This window comes from Diuraphis noxia, unplaced genomic scaffold (assembly GCF_037042655.1).
Source record: "Diuraphis noxia isolate RWA-SAM2 unplaced genomic scaffold, SU_Dnox_SAM2 contig0003, whole genome shotgun sequence".
Lineage (NCBI taxonomy): Eukaryota > Metazoa > Arthropoda > Insecta > Hemiptera > Aphididae > Diuraphis > Diuraphis noxia.
This window is the reverse complement of record NW_028301713.1, coordinates 38,404,057-38,421,530: the sequence shown is the minus strand read 5'-3', so window position 1 is coordinate 38,421,530 and position 17,474 is coordinate 38,404,057. Positions and strand designations below refer to the sequence as shown.

Below are 17,474 nucleotides of genomic sequence, written 5' to 3'. Positions count from 1 at the left end.
TACCCCCCAATTTTATAAAAATCTCGGTAGCTATATTATATCGACATATCGTACGTATAAAGAGTAAGGAAACCTATATAAAATATTATATCACAGTAACCTATACTTAAGTACAATAACTATTCCTAAATACCAAATTATTACTTAGCTGAATATCTTACCCCCTTCCCAGAAATATGACGCGCATTGATTTTTATGGGTTTTAAATTATTTTTAACATGATTTATATCTTAATATTATTTACTGTTTAGATAGATTCAGTATTCAAATTTACAATTTTTATTGCAACTTTAAATAATTTAAAGTTGACCCAAAGTTCTGAAGCCTCGGTAGCGCAGTAGGCAGCGCGTAAGTCTCATAATCTTAAGGTCGTGAGTTCGATCCTCACCCGGGGCAAACTTTTTTATATTTGAATTTTTATACTCCACTTAAATAATGTAAAAATATTAATACTATGTTTAATTTATTAAATATCCTCAACCGGCTCAACCAGTTAATTTAACCCTCGAAAAGCTTGGTTAACGCTTTCAGCATCCAACGTAGGTACTTGTGCAATGTGAATATTGCATATATATCAAGAATAAATAAGAATTAAGTTTATATAATAACATTCTAAATAATCGTCACTTTACAGGTATTCATAAACTAAGATTAAATCATAAATTATGATGATTGACTAAACTTATAGATTATTTATACATTTATACATTTATTTCGGCGCATTCGAATTGCGTCCCTAAATGATATTTTTTCCGAGTTGCGTCCGCGATTTTGTCACGACACATCCGAGTTGCGTCCGCGGTTTTCTCGTCACAAATACGAGTTGCGTCCACAGGTTTTTCAGTGACTGAGAATAATGTAAGGTGATAAACTCGTAGATGGTATAGATATCTCAATTATCGATACCTTATGTGTCCCGGAAATTATAAATACACCCTTACAATTTATTGTTGGAAATTAATTATGTCCATGTTAGCATCAGTCACACTTCGACATTCCGCATGTTCGACAAATCAACACAAATTTAACACGTCTTACTTCGTTGTATAAAACGTTTAACATTTATAGCTAAGGAATTAGGATTAAAAATTAAGTTCCATGTAAGTAGTTATTTCTGTGACAAAAAAAATCTAAAACTATAGATTTTTTTCTAGTTATTTTAACTTCAAATTTGGATAAAATTACCTATTAAATAACCAAAAATAACAATTTTAGCTGCACATTTGTAATTTAAAAATATTATTCGTATGTACTTTAAATTGTATTTACATAGGTACTATGAATGACTGAGTGAGTCGTGTGCGTAATGAATTTGATTGATTAATTTAGAACTTATTCTATTGATACCTACATTTTTTTTTTTTGAAATAATAGCAATATAATTAATATAGATTAAAAACATTAAAATATCCTAACTGACAAACCGTCTCCGCTCAAAATCGTTTTTTGTTTACAACTATAATATTACATCAAATTTAATACCATCCATTAGTCATAGACTTATAATATTATAAGTCTATGATTACAGTAACCCGTTTATAATCTACTTTACAGCAGAGCAACTACATCTTCCTAACCACTTTTTTTACTTATCAATGATTTGTTCTGTCAATATATTTAAAATTTTTTTTCTCTACAGCCATTAGCATAAAATAGGCGGTCATAGCATTTATTATTTATTGCAGCTCTCAAAGATACCACTATACTAGCCCACCGGGAAGTTTACCGGTAAACGGTAAACCGAAGGGCCAATCAAGCCCTGAGTCTGTGTAAATCATAGACATCATAATATTATAAATATGCTTATGATGTAAATAAATAAACATTAATCAGACATACAAAATTTCAAAACAAGTTTGAAATCAAGCTTACATATTTTTATCAAATATTCTAAGCTATTCGGCTAGACGAATCATACGAATCGAACAGATCGGTCGGTGCGTAACGTTTTTACGTTTAATATTCGTTGCGTGGTTGTTTCAGAGTTTTGGTGCGTATCAAAATATGGTTGTAAACAATTTTGAAAAGTTACTTATCACGAGTCAGCTAAGGATTGATATTACTAATTTCTAGTACCTACATCGTTCAATTTTTGAATTCTTTAATTCTTATCATTACAGTTAAAATTTGTTTTTACTTTTCTAGTTCATAATATTTATATTAATCTAATTGTTGTTTGTTCTATAAATCGTAAATGTTTTAATGATTGTGTCTTCTATACTGAGTAAATCAATTTCCTTTACATTTTTTACTTGATACTCCACAATTATTTCAATTTAATATTCATGTTTTGTTATTATAATAGCATTTGAATGAGACAAATTAATAGAGATGAGTCAAGAAAATATTTGTGTAAAACTTCCAACAACTGATAAAAAAGCAACACTAATAAAATGGCGAGTAAAAGAAGGCACTTTGGTTAATAGCACTGTAGTTGTACTTCTTTATCAAGAGGACGGAGACAAAGATCGGAAAAGTTTTCGTACACATCACATTGGTGTTGTCAAGAAAATCTTAATACATGAAGGCCAAGAAGTTCCCGCAGGGTAAGATTTACTTTGGTTAAATGTTTATTTACTTTCAAAGATTCCTACCAAATAACATTAAGTATATTTGTAACACCATGCCTAATTAATTGTTTCTGACTTAACAATTATTATATATTATTCATCATATTTTAGATATCCTGTATTTGAGTTGGAGCCTGGCTGTAGCCACAGTACTGTAGTCAGTGATTTATGTGCAGATTGTGGTGCCGATTTAAGAATTGACAATGCTTCTAAACCAACTGCATCTGTTTCTATGGTACACAGTGTACCTGACCTCAAAGTTAGCGAACAGGTACATTAACATTGCTAATACTACATACATCTAACTAAAATATGAACATTTTAATTTTTTTAGAGTGCGTTGTTATTGGGTAAAGCAGATGAAAAACGATTGCTTGGTGATAAAAAACTGGTGTTACTCGTAGATTTGGATCAAACATTAATACACACAACAAATGATAATATACCTAATAATATCAAAGTATTTATTTTAACATGTTTGAGTAGCTTTATATTAGTTAAATATATCAATACCTTCTATATTTGCTCAGGATATTCATCATTTTCAACTATATGGACCAAATTCACCTTGGTATCACACAAGACTTAGACCAGGAACATACAAATTTTTGTCCTCTATTAGTGAATTATATGAACTTCATATATGTACATTTGGCGCTCGAAACTATGCTCATACTATAACACATATACTGGATCCAAAAGGAAAGTTATTTTCTCATAGAGTTTTATCACGTGATGAATGTTTTAACCCAAACAGTAAAACTGGAAATCTCAAGTATGTTTGTCTCACAAAATGTAAATATTCTTTGGTACTCGTTCAATATGCTATCTACCACACGTTTGATGGTTTAGTATGCTATCTACCGTTAATATTTTATATTTTTATCTACCGTCATTTTATGTTGGTGAAGTATGATATCAACACGTATTTAAATGTAAATTGTCCTACCTTTATAATGCAGAATTTCTTCTTTGGTAATATTGGTAATAAACCGCTTATACTTAAAAAATGTTCGCACATCTCTTCATTTTGAATTATGTGTCGATATAAATAACTCAAAGTTGACAAACTCATAATAATACTTATTAAATAATATTTATTAATAAATAAATAACAGTAAAACCACGTATATAATCGACAAGACTCACAAACACACACTAAACAGGTGTAATATAAAGGTATACCTACTAACCTACCTAACTTACTGAGGTATAAAATATAAATATAATATGATTTGGGGTTTTAATAAAAGATTAATCTTAAATCGTAATTGCAAAATGATAAAGTATGTATAATATATTAATATACAGCATACGGGCATATGGTAGATATCATAGATACTAAACTATAGTAAAATTACTGCAGTAGATAAAATATTTACGGTAGATAGCATATTGAACGAGTACCTATTCTTTTAAATTTTTAGGTAGACATTTTAAGTTTCCTTTTATTGCTAGCTATCTTATCATATGTGCTTTAATGTATGTTATATTCATACCACATTTAAAACAAATTATTGTTTATTTAATTTTATTAGGTTCTTACTGTTTCATATTATGATAATTTTTCAATTAATAGTCTTGGTTTACAAAAACAAAACAAAACTTATTAAAAGCAATAAAAATGTGTTTGTGCTTTGTTTATTGAATCATACCATATACTTAACACAAGGTAAAATGAGTGTTTAAAATGTTAACCTCAGAATTTTATTCAATAATTTCAAATGGAGTATCAGCTACACTTTTTTTTACTAAAACATTAAAATATTGATAAATTAAAATGAGAAGTTTTTCAAAAATGTTAAATATTACATACCATTATAATAACAAAATAAATAAATTCTTACAAACCAACATTTTTTATTTTTTTATATTTACTATTATATAACATATTTTATACAATATTATTATGTTAACTGGGCACCAGATTTTTTGAAAGTTAAAAAATAAAAACTTTAAATTGAATCCCTATAGATATAGGTATAATCGTATAGATTGTTAACAGAAAAATACAGTTTTTGTATTATAAATGTTTTTAAATTATGTATAATTATTATTATAAATGGATAAAAATTAATTTATTAATTATAATTTTATTTTATGTATACATGACCTCTTGTATCAATTAATTAAAATATTTATTAATATATTACATTGGTTATTGTAGGGGATTGTTTCCATGTGGTGATAATATGGTGTGCATAATTGATGATCGTGAAGATGTCTGGGATTATGCTTTAAATTTGATACATGTCAAGCCATATCATTTTTTTCAACACACTGGTGATATAAACGCTCCACCAAATTTACAAAAAAATGTTGATATTTCTTCGCAAAAGGATAATAGAGTAGATTTTACACATTTAGTTCAAGGTGAATCCCTTTTTTTTCAACTTGCTACCTTATGTAGACGTTACACTGGCATTTGTTGTCTTTTTCTTAGAAGTGTATAACGCAGAAAATTTATGTTCAACAGATCATGTGTAGCTTTGTTAGTTTAAAAATTAGACTGAATCGACCTTTTATAAAACTTGATGGTATGAATCAGTGTTTGCATGTAGGGTTTTTTACGATAGTTCAGTTTTAAAGTGAGTTATGAGCATTATAATTTATGCTATTTTATATACTCAAAATTTGCTAAAAAATTATACTATTGTAAAAAACCTTCTAACAAAAACAGATAATGTTCTTGCCATCAAGTTTCATAAGAGGTTGATCCACTCTAATTTTTAAACTAACAAAGTTACACGTGATCTGCTGATGATTAATTTGGTATTGCACTTGTAAAGATGGAGACAACAAATGCCAGTGTTACTTTCTCTTAAATGGCTTAAGTATATACATTTTTATTGTATTACATCAACTAATTTATTACTTACTACTTGACTTTTTGTTCAAAAAAAAAACTAAGAAAATACTAATTATTAATTATACATCAAAACAGGTATAACTATTAAAAAAAAAGATAACAAAAAAGGTGATTCACAAATGGAAGATGGAGAAGTTTTGTCTGATGATGAATCAGGAAATACAATAACTGATAATGAAGACAAAAATAAAAATGATGTGACAATTAAAGACAGTAGTGATCAAGTAGAAGTTGAAGAAGAAGATGATTACTTATTGTACTTGGAAGATATTTTGAAAAATTTGCATAAGGAATACTTTAAAGAATATGATCAAAAATATAAGTTGTATGGAGATAATGTCGAGGTTCCTGATATGAAGCGTATCATACCTATGTACCGTTCGAAAATACTAGCTGGTAAAAAGCTAGTATTTAGTGGCTTAGTACCTACTCCTGTACCGCTGACTGAGAGTCGAGCTTATAAAGTAGCTCGATTATTAGGTGCAGAAGTCACGGAAAATATCAAACCTGACTCAACGCATTTGGTTGCTGTTCGTCAGGGCACACTTAAAGCTAGTGCAGCCCGTAAACGCCCCGATATCAAAATTGTGACACCTGAATGGTTGTGGCTTTGTGCAGAACGTTGGGAACATGTTGAGGAAAGATTATTTCCTCTCCGATCAGAAGGTGGTGGTGGTTCTAGTAATCGAGACCCACCTGCTCATTGTAGTAGTCCAGAACATTCACCACATTTTATGGCCAATAACCATAATATTGCACATGTAAATAAAGAACAGGACCAAAAATTTGCAGAGACTCTTAACCCATTACTTTCATTTTCTGATGAAGACATTAAACGTATGGCAGGAGAAGTAGAAGACATGACCGATGATGAAGAAAGTTGTGATGGTGATGATGTGCCTAATATAATTGACGTATTAAAAATAAATAAGGATGGAAATTCAAGTTCAGAAGCATCTTTAGACGGTAAGAGTTATATTATGAATTGGTTACGTTTTCATGGATTGAAATGTCATTTGTTCCTTTTTCAAATGTGTCCATGTTTTAAGTTTTATGCCAATGTCTTGGATTTATTGCAAGTTCCATTTCAGATTGTGCATTTGTTAACCTTTTTGGTGTCATAACATATTATATCTACTGAATATAGAATTTACAATATTTCTAAAACATCAGCATAAAACTGAAGATATTATGGATATATGTGAAAAGTAAAAAAAATAAGCGTCTTATTATTTTTAAAAAGACCTATTATAGATCAGAGATGGCCAACTAAATTTTTGATAGCACACAAAATGTTTTTATTCATTGTTTAAACTTTCTGAGTTTTTATTTAATGAAAATAGTTTCTATGCAAACATATAACCTGTAAAAAGTTATATTCCAATATGTCATCTTAATCAAATCAAAACAGAAGTAATAAATGTATGGATGAAGCATATAATGCTGTTTGTGTCGCAACAAAACATTAAAAATTTTATACACACCTGATATTAAACAATTTGTATGAACCTTTTTTAAACCCCATTACCCAGAAGAAAAATGTTTATAGGTATTCACAACATTTTAAAAATTGATTGAAAAGTTTTGGTACATGACTATAGGTTATAGAAGAATGTTTTTTTAATATGTTTTGCTTATATATTTCATTAAAATTATCTATAGAATTAACAAAAAAATCTCCCAATATGCGGGCTACCAACGTTTTCTGTACTACCTAACTATAAATATGAGTATAGTATGCGGTTTATCAATTTTATCCACTCTACCTATTGCTGGGAATTCCCCATCATTATTAATTATTACCTATAAATTTATAAGTTTTGTCTAAATCTTAGAGAGGTACTTAGCCGAGTATTAGTGGCAAGGATTAAATAAAACTGATAATATTTTTCATGCTTTCCTCAGAGATGTGAAATTATGTTTTGTGAATAATTTGTAATATCTTTATACTTAAACTTTTTTTATATGTATCCTATATTGCGTGTAAAATCATGAAAAATTTTTTTTTGTAAAATCATAGTAAAATATTTAAAAATTAATTTTTTTTACTTTTTATATTATTATGGTAGACCATGTATTGTTGGTATATGAGGAGATGTAATAACAAAATAACATTATATTTTATACGTTTATATAAATTACTAAACAGTTAATAGTAAATATATCACATTTTACTTCAGGTTCTAGGAGAGGGAATAAACGCGAATACAGTTCATCAGAATCAACAGATAATGAAGATGAAGTAGAAAAAGAAATAGAAGGTGAAACATTAATTGAACGATTCCGAAAAAGTAAAAATATAGATGAATTATTCTTAAAATAGGGCAAAAACATTGGAAATAGTGTAAATTTAGATAAATGATACTATAAAATACTATGATACTATAATGATACTATTAATACTATAATTCATAATAAATAGTTTCATAAAATATAATTTATTATTATTGTTGGTACTATTGTAAATTTCTCCACTTAATGGCTTGCAAGAAAAAAAAAACCTTGCTAGTTTCTGGACTACAATTTTAGACATTATAATATGACTTAAAATATCAAATTTATACTTATCTTAATAACCCAATTTATATCATATTATGCAAGTATTATATCAGATTGCGAGAACAATCACTAAACATTTATTGAATCAATAATGGCCTAATGATCCCTTAAACATGATTTAATAGCATACAATTGGTCCACTAAATAAATTAACTTTTCATGCAAAACGGTATTAGTATTATATCGTATAACTGGTTTTTATTTCACTTATTCATAATTTTACATTTTTCATTGTTTTTATAATTATTTTCATTTTTTATTTTTTTTATTTCAATTAACTCAAATTATATTATATTTATTAAAATAGATAATACATGGTTATTTTTAATGAATTAAATTACTTTTACCTACTATAGGTACTTGACCTTATAAAATATAATTTTTTTGATTTTATTTTTGTTAATTTATAATTCAGATTTCATTTAATGATATCGGCTGTTAAATAATTGAGTCTTTTTTTTTGAAAACCTTGGTTACTTAATTTTTTTCCTCCTTGAAGCGTCTTAATCTGTGTTTGATATATACAATGGAAATTCATGGAATTAAGTGTATAGATTTGACTGTATAAGAATTATTTTATACTACTACTACTAATATATATATATTATATAACTAATAATATATTAAAAATAATCATATATATATCAACAAACATTTATTTTTTCAATACCTACTTTAAAATATTAATAAATAGATAGATTTATTCATTAAATACAACTATATTGTGAAAAAAAAAATTATTATTCATTGTATAAATAACTATGTCCATCTATATTGGATGAATAAAAATAACCACTTTTTAAGTTGGAAAATTTAATAAAAGGTGTTAGAATAAAATTATTAGAAAATTAAATTTATTCATTGTCAATTTAATGGTTTATACTTTAGGTACTAGCAGAGGACAAAAGCGTAGACGCAGTTCATTGGATAGTGATGGAAGTGAAGAAGATAATGAAACATTAAATGAAAAATTTCGTCAAGGTAAAAATCTAGATGAATTAGGCGTAGAATGGGGTAACAATAGTGAAAATAGTGTGGGCCCACCTGATGAGATGAATGACTCTGAATGGGGTAACAATAGTGAAAATAGTGTGGATCCACCTGATGAGATGAATGATTCCGAATGGAATATGTTGGGTGCTGCTTTAGAAAAAGAATTTTTGGAAAATCAATAATTAAAGTATCATAAATGTTTCTTCACATTTAATTGTATGAATTGTACATATTTTAAATTGTAAAAATGTCCTTTGCTAACTTTAAAAAAAAAAAAAAAATAATTTGTGTAATAGTCCTATTTGGTTTGTTACTGTACACTATAATGTATTTCGAGTTTATTATTTGTGATGTATACCTTTTATGCTTATTATACTTGTAATAAATAATTATTGAATAAGATACATATTTATCATATTATTCAGATGTCTTTTAATATCAATTTTCAATATGGAATATAATGACTTTCTGAACTTTATTTTTTGTTTGTATGTTTAACCAATATTATGTCTGTACCTGTCCAATAACAACAATAACTTATAAAAGTTAGTACTTATAGTTGTACATTTTACATAATTTATTTTAGAAAAAAAAAAATTAAAACTAATAAATAAATAAAATTCTAGGTGATGTTATTAACCAAAGGATCTGACGTTTAAGTATAAAAAAAAAAAAAAACTAATAACTAGGTATATAACTCTATGGCAAGATAATTTTTAACTGTATTTTAACCTAATTTTTATTTTAAATCAGATGACAAATTTTTGTACTGGATATTTATGAAAATCTACTAGTTATTTAAAATGAGTAAATCAGCAAAACTGATGTAACAATTCAAAATAAGTAGATAATTAAATTGTCCAAAACAATAAAAACTACAGTATAACAGGGGCCAGGGATGACATTTGGTTTAATTTTATTGTTTTGCCGTGAATGTAACCTCCTGTAATTCATCGCTGATGTTTGCTTAAGCACAGCTTGTAGGATTTGACCTGATTACATGATTTTTAATTTTTTTTTGAAAATATAATGATGCAAGATTATGGTGTTAACTATAATATGTAGTATTACTAATATTTTATGATAATGGTGGTAACTTCAATGGAATTTTAGGATTTCTAGACCCCTTCAAGGTGTTGTTCATTATTAGTAAATAATTAAGTACCTATGTATCATAATTATACTAAGGTATTTGACAAAGTAGAAATAAAAAGAAAAAAAGAGGAATATTATAGAGCAAGGGTATAGGGAAATACTACACGGCAAGTATAAGTATAATTAGGCTTGCCATTCGTCCCGGTTTTGCCGGGACAGTTTTGGTTATAACAGCATGTCCCGGTGTCCCGGCCGGTCATTCATTTTGTCCCGGTTTATGGAAGACAAGAGAAAATAACTTTAATATTATTTTGTTTAATTATAAAACATAGAATAGTATAGTATCATACATAGAATTTGGGTTTAATTTGTAATGAATTTTATTTAAAAGTTAAAAAAGTTTTAATTAAAAGTTATACAGCTGTATTGAATACAATTCATTCAACCGAAAATTATGAACATTAGGTTATTACTAACAATTAATAAATGTAAATGCAGTAAATGTAGTTTATGTAAAAAATTGTATTGGTTAATACATTTTTCAATTAAAATATGGTATATTATTAATTCCCGTATAATTATATAAAAAAAGTTTTCTACTATTTTTATTAAACTATGATAGCTCAACAATTACAATTGAACATGATAATAAACAAATTGTACGAAAAAAATAGGTTATTCAATGTCCGGTGTTTTTAAAATCTGGCTACCCTAAGTATAACACAATTGACTGGGTGGATGTGACAAACTGACAATTAACAAACGGGTGTTGCCTGACGGTGGACCAACGAAAACGGGTCACCGCCTACTACGGTTCTCCTCTTGAACAGAGTATGAACATTTAATTTAGATGGCAATAAATACAAATAGAACGAAACAAACAAATCATCATCATTCATCAATCATTATTGTGATGTATCTATGTCAGAAATACCTACGTCGATAGTATTGAGTTACCTATGGGCTATGAAAGGTTTTCGATTACCTGCTACCTATACCTACCTATTATTATTTACAAACTGTTGATTTCACGTGAAAAACAAACGAACCATTCTTCTCAAAACCGATAAGTAGGTAAGTACCTGAATAATAGAGGAAAATTAGATATCGGTAGATGAAAATATTTGTACCATTGTAGGTACTAAAAAGCCCGGCCCGTATTGAGACTGGCCGGGCTGGGCCTGAAAAAAAGAAGGATCAAGCTTTTTTTGAATGACAGATAATCATATTTTAAAATAAAAATGTTAAGTTTACACATCGACGTAGGTATAATCATGTATATTATTCTATAGGTACTGAGTACGTTGTACGTATCGGGTAATTGGTGTTGTAAGTATAGGTACCTAATTTATAAATAATTAATATGTCATTAAAAAAATAAAAACACTACTAAAATCAGAGGTGTTCCCATAATTTTTTTTTTTTATACTATATCATCAAATATAAACATTTAATACAATAAAAATATTTTTGTTATGGTTTATAAGAGTAAAGCCGGTAAAGAGTGTGTCAATAATATGGAAAAAAACTAAACCAGATTTTTTATACATCCTCTTTATATTACGTATATTTCGTCAATCTTACAAAAATTGTATAATAATGGTATAATATCAATAAATTATGATTGAGAGCTTACGCAGTATCCTACTCATAATTTTGAAAAAAAATCTTGAGAGTATACGGCGTATATGTAGTGCACCGGGAATTACCCGTTTCCGCCAAAATTTGAAATGGCAGATTCCGCCATCGCCCGTTTCAATTAAAAAAGGTTCGATTCCCGTTTCCACCAATCTACCTGCTATGGAATAATAATTATTATTATTCATAGTTCATAAATTTTAAGTGTTTTGGTTCATCGTCGATCGTAAAAATGTTTTAATTAATTTCAATTCACTAAAACTACGTACACATGATGCGTTAGTAGGTATGTACCATTGATTATAGAATAGACTATTCTATAATCAATGGTATATGTACGCCGAAGCAGCACTTACGTTATAATATAATATTGCAGTTTGCTGCACCGACTCGCGTTGTGTTGAAGATAGGGGGAAGGATACATAAATTACTATAACACGTCAACTTATAGTGTTATGGGCATACAATATATAATAAATAAGAGTAATAATACAATATCAGAAATACAATTAATAATAATAATAGGACTACGTATATAGCGAGCCCGTTATAATGAGGGCGCCCCAGTAACAAATACAAATTAATCAGTATAATGACACTATTATGCGAATAATACACGAAAAAATCTAATACACACCAAAATTGTATATCATACAAATAAACAAAAATAGCACGACCTGGTTATTGGCTGCAGCTTTCCTCGTTAATACGTAATCCCCGCACAAAGTGACACGGTGGCTCTGAATTTTGGATCTTCCGGTGAAACAGCACCAAATAAAAATACAAAATAGTGATCCGTATATGAAAGCCACGAAGTGGCAACGACAGCACAAAAAGATCGGCGCGCCGTAACGGTGAGCGGACAAGGAGATGTGTCGGGCCCAACCGTTGGCAAAATACAAAAGACGATATGTATCGGTTTCCGGACTGTCTGGCGGCACGACTTTCAGCCGACAAAAATAAAAAATGACGTTGGACAGCGGAGGGGAGAGCTTGCCGGACACTGTATCACCGAACAGGCGTACATATATATATATATATATATAAGAAATAGTAAAAACCGTTCCGTGCTCGAACAAGGTACATAAGGAGATGTTAGATACAAATGAGCAATAAGCGATAGTCATAGTTGTACACGTTAATCTATGATAGTGGCGACTTTAAATACACACATACATACAATATATATTAGGCACCTATCCATACATACTCTATAAAATATATATTTATTACTTAAATATGATGGAATCATTGTATATAAATCGATAAGATTGAAACTACCGATAAGAACATTTTTTACTCCATAAAACTACTATATCTATTTATGAATAAGTGACTTTTACTTTATTATTGTACTTATTAAAACTATATAACAAAATATTATGTAATTATTATTTGCTTTATTATTTGTAATATATTTTCCAATATTTAATGTTATCATATTATATACGACGTACAATTACTTCAAGTTGAAAATAATACGAATAATACTGCAATTAATACAGAATATTAAAATATAATACATTATATTATTATAATATAAATAATTATAATAATTTTACCATAGCAGGTAGATTGTTGGAAACGGGAATCGAACCTTTTTCAAATTGGCGGAAACGGGCGATGGCGGAATCGGTCACTTCAAATTTTGGCGGAAACGGTACATGCCCAGTGTACCTACCCTATGGGAACACCTCTGACTAAAATATACATATATCATGATGATTTATGAGTAATTGCTTATGGACATTACCAAAGTTTGAACGTCCAAAATTCATGGAAATGAGCTTGCACATCAACATGATCTTAGACCATTTTGTTTACCCGTTATTATTTCGAGCCGGGCTTTGACTTTTTCACAAAATATTTTGGACTGGACCGGATCGGTCTTTTCTGTATTAAAACATGTTTTGGACCGGATCGGATCGTGATGGCCAAACAATAAAGCAATACGGAAATCAAATCGTCTAGGGAAAGTTCAGACACGACAATCAGTACCGGATCTACAAATTATGCAACCCGGGGCACAACATAATATTAAAAATTAAAATGTAATAGAAGCGATATAGGATAGAACTGCCCGACCAGAGTTTAAAATTTGAAATTATAAGTATACCAGTTATATCGTAACATTCGTAACGATGTTGAACGTATCTTGGTTTGTAATTTAATACAATATACAAAGATAGTTAGGTTAGGTTTTTATTTAGGTGGGTAAGTATAAATTGTGTTTGAGGGTGGTTAGATTTCTATGTTTCTATAATTAATATAAAATATTATGTCAGTAGTTACCTATATAGTTGTAATATTACATTCCGAAGTGTTGCTGATTTTAATTTTTACATGACTTTGCTTAAGTTATTCAAGTAAAAGATTGGGCGCAACCCGTTTCGCCCAAAATCAACCTTTCCCGTTTCGACCAAAGCCATTTTAGTCGTTTTCAAATTAAGTCAGCAATGGTTTTTAAATAATATAATACATAATATAATATCATTATATAACTTTTATTATTATTATTAGATATTTTTAAAAAAAGTCATAGGAAAAGTTTTTATAAAATACATCATATTTAATTATACATTATTACAGTTATAATACAAAAAACACTATAATATTATTTTTTACTACAACTACGAGTCTAATATAGCAGTTCTGGATGTACTAATTGGTTGCTAATAACTGAGATAACTTGTAATAGATATCTATATAACGTTGATAATTTGAGAGGAAAATCCTGGCTATGATAAAATTGTTATCGACGAAAACTTGTCGTGCTATATAATCAATTATTAGTATCGTTGGCAGTTTTACAAAAGTAGGTATCTTGTTAATCACAAGAGTATTTTTGTTCATTGACATGTTTTTATGAACAAATTGTAAAAAATGCTCTTAAAACTTAGAAAAAGCACGTCAAAAAAAATCGTCAAAAAATGCGTTTAAGGTTAATTTTATCAAAAATGCTCTACAAAATTATTTTAAAATCATCAGTACTTTTTAAAAAATGGCTAATAATAATAATAAAAGTTATATAATGATATATGTATTATATTATTTAAAAACCATTGCCAACTTAATTTGAAAACGACTAAAATGGCTTTGGTCGAAACGGGTATCTGGGCGAAACGGGAAAGGTTGATTTTGGGCGAAACGGATGCCGCCCAAAAGATTTATAAGATAATTTATTATTTTTATTATTTTATAAAGTACCTATATTATAATAGCAGTGGTTTATGACTGTTAAATTATTTCTTAAAAAAAATATTTACAAAAATATAACGATGTTAAAAAACTACAACGGCAACAAGTTTGAGATAGGTTGAATGAGCCAAGCGGCAAGCAGTATAGGTATCTATTATAGGTATATGACGTAGTGTATGTAGTTACCTATTTATTTATTACAACTTCAGAAGACAGACGATTTATACTAAAAAGGTTGAACGAGAAATCGAAATTTTGTGTACGCGTAGTGAGATACTTATTAGGTCGTTAATTAATAAAATCGTAACAGAATTAAAATGTTCTATGTATGTGGTAGATTTTATTCGCTATAGCTGAAGAGTAGTCGCAGTTAGTTTTTAGTAAAATTAATGTTAAAATACAATATACCAAAACCTAATTACTATTTCTACAAATGGAAAACGAATTTGTTTTTAATTTAATGATATGATAATAATTATAGTTGCTTAAATAGAACTCACGTTTTCCGCGTTCCACATTACCTACCTGTTATGCTAAACACCATTTGAGTGTTTTACTGCTTCTCATTTAACGTGCTTACATGGCTTACATAATTGTAAAATACTGTTAACAGTGTTAACAAACGAGTAATAAATGTGTAAAATAAAACACATTTTATGTTGATATAACCATAATATATATATATATATATATATATGGGTATATTTCGATTAGATTAATTTATTTATCATTGACAGCTAATCGCTACTAGGTACTTACCTAAGTAATTGATAAAATCGTAAGTTTGAAAAATTAACTTTTTGAAAAATGAAAGATGTGGATATATTATTAGCTGCATCCAAATTTGTTCCCATGCCTGAAAATGTATATTAAAATATTGATCCCCGACATTCCAGACAACATATACTTATCCGAATTGGTTCCCAATAAAGATTTTCAAATAAGGCAAAAAACTAATATTTAATATAATTATAACATATTTCCAATCATTATAAATACATATGAAACTGTGGAGTACGGACAAACTACAGAAACTTAGGTCTAAAAATGAGGAAATATTTATAAAAACAAAAATGGATAAATGTAAACATAATGAAATTAATAGACTAGAATTTATAAAAAATTTACAACTGATAAAAAAAAAATGGACGAATAATAGATATTATTTTGATTATTATTTATTTTATATTTTATATTGTATCATAAAAAAATTAATGAATAACAATACCTATAATACCTACTGTTTATATTGTTTATAAATATGTTTTTGATATAAAATTTAAAATTGTTTAAATTGAAATAAAATTACAAGTTTTACTTACGAGTATATATACTTATAGGCTATAGCTGTTATTATGGTATTTTGTCTCCGAGTGATGGTGTGGGGGTGGAGGAGGGGAAGCTAGGTGATATGATATGTATATTTATACAGATTTTAGTAATTAAGGGGGCTCCTCCGGTATATGTTATATCCCGTTTCCGGCGTTATCTGAGTAGTTATAAATATGTAAGCAAAATAGTAATGATACATATTTAATAGATAGTACCTAATATCTGTTACTATTATAGGTATCTAAGTATAAATATGATAAAGTTTTAATTTTTAGTTAATTGAACTAGTTGTTAGTTTACAACAATTATAATCCCTGAACTTATGAAATTATTATACATAATATATAATAGTGCAGGTATTTACATTTTGAGTATCCCATGTTTTGTCTAAATTAATTTTAGGCATTTGAGAATTAATAATTATTATTGTCATTTGAAATTTTTCATCACTCGTATGTAGCTAATATGATATTCGAACGCCAACACTTCCTACAATACAGATGCACGTGTGTATTTTCTGCATTACTTAAGTATATAGAAATATCAAATAAGTAATAACCATTACAAGTCACTGGTATTAGATATGTCGGCACAAACACTGCTATATAGACGTATACATATATAGGTACCTATCATTTACGATGGTATAAGTAAAGCCTGTACATAGAAGTTATAGTAACCAAATATATTAATTTTTAGTAGTTACTAAATTTTATAGATAGAATGTTTATTATGTATGTATAAAACTATGAACAATACATTATTATAGGCAGGTTGTAGTTAATGAAACCATTTAAACGTCAAAGTTAAAAACCACTGTTGGTAAAGTATTCAAGCTAAGTTTTATTCTGTGATGACGAAAAAATGTTCCAGTGTTTCATTATTTCGAGTGGCTCTTTTTGCATTATGCCACACAGCAAAACTGATTCAAACAGCCATAAAAAAAGTCCATTTGAGTTTTTAAACAGGTATTATTAATATCGTCGAGGGGATATAAAGTGGGTATTTAATGTCTTTTTTTCTCAAACAAACCTTCATAAAGAACGAATGGAATGGTACAAAAACGTGCCAATTCCGATTTTTTGTAGTCTCCATAAATGCAAAATGTTCCGTGATGAATTAAATTTGAAAATATTTTTATGAGAAGTTAAAATATTTTTAAATCGAATATATATTATTGCCTATATTCTATAATATTAATATAAATTTTATTTCAGTCG

At 28.1% G+C, this 17,474-nt stretch overlaps 1 protein-coding gene and 1 non-coding gene across 4 annotated transcripts; both read left to right on the top strand.

Moving 5' to 3' along the window:
- Nucleotides 1–323: 323 nt before the first annotated feature.
- On the top strand, nt 324–396 carry TRNAM-CAU (transfer RNA methionine (anticodon CAU)). Its single transcript has one exon. It is a non-coding gene; the product is annotated as a tRNA-Met (tRNA).
- A 1,669-nt stretch (nt 397–2,065) lies between these two features.
- Fcp1 (RNA polymerase II subunit A C-terminal domain phosphatase Fcp1) lies at nt 2,066–9,469 on the top strand. 3 transcript variants are annotated; one of them, XM_089223909.1, is made up of 9 exons: nt 2,066–2,224; nt 2,306–2,546; nt 2,682–2,841; nt 2,905–3,030; nt 3,101–3,345; nt 4,738–4,943; nt 5,515–6,405; nt 7,620–7,700; nt 8,887–9,469. In XM_089223909.1, the coding sequence occupies exons 2-9, from the start codon at nt 2,332–2,334 to the stop codon at nt 9,171–9,173; spliced, it is 2,211 nt and encodes a 736-aa protein (XP_089080035.1). In that variant the 5' UTR covers nt 2,066–2,224; nt 2,306–2,331; the 3' UTR covers nt 9,174–9,469. The 3 variants fall into 3 exon arrangements, with proteins under 3 accessions (XP_089080035.1, XP_089080034.1, XP_089080036.1); XM_089223908.1 differs by having other exon boundaries at nt 7,620–7,730; XM_089223910.1 differs by lacking the exon at nt 7,620–7,700.
- The last annotated feature ends 8,005 nt before the right edge of the window (nt 9,470–17,474 follow it).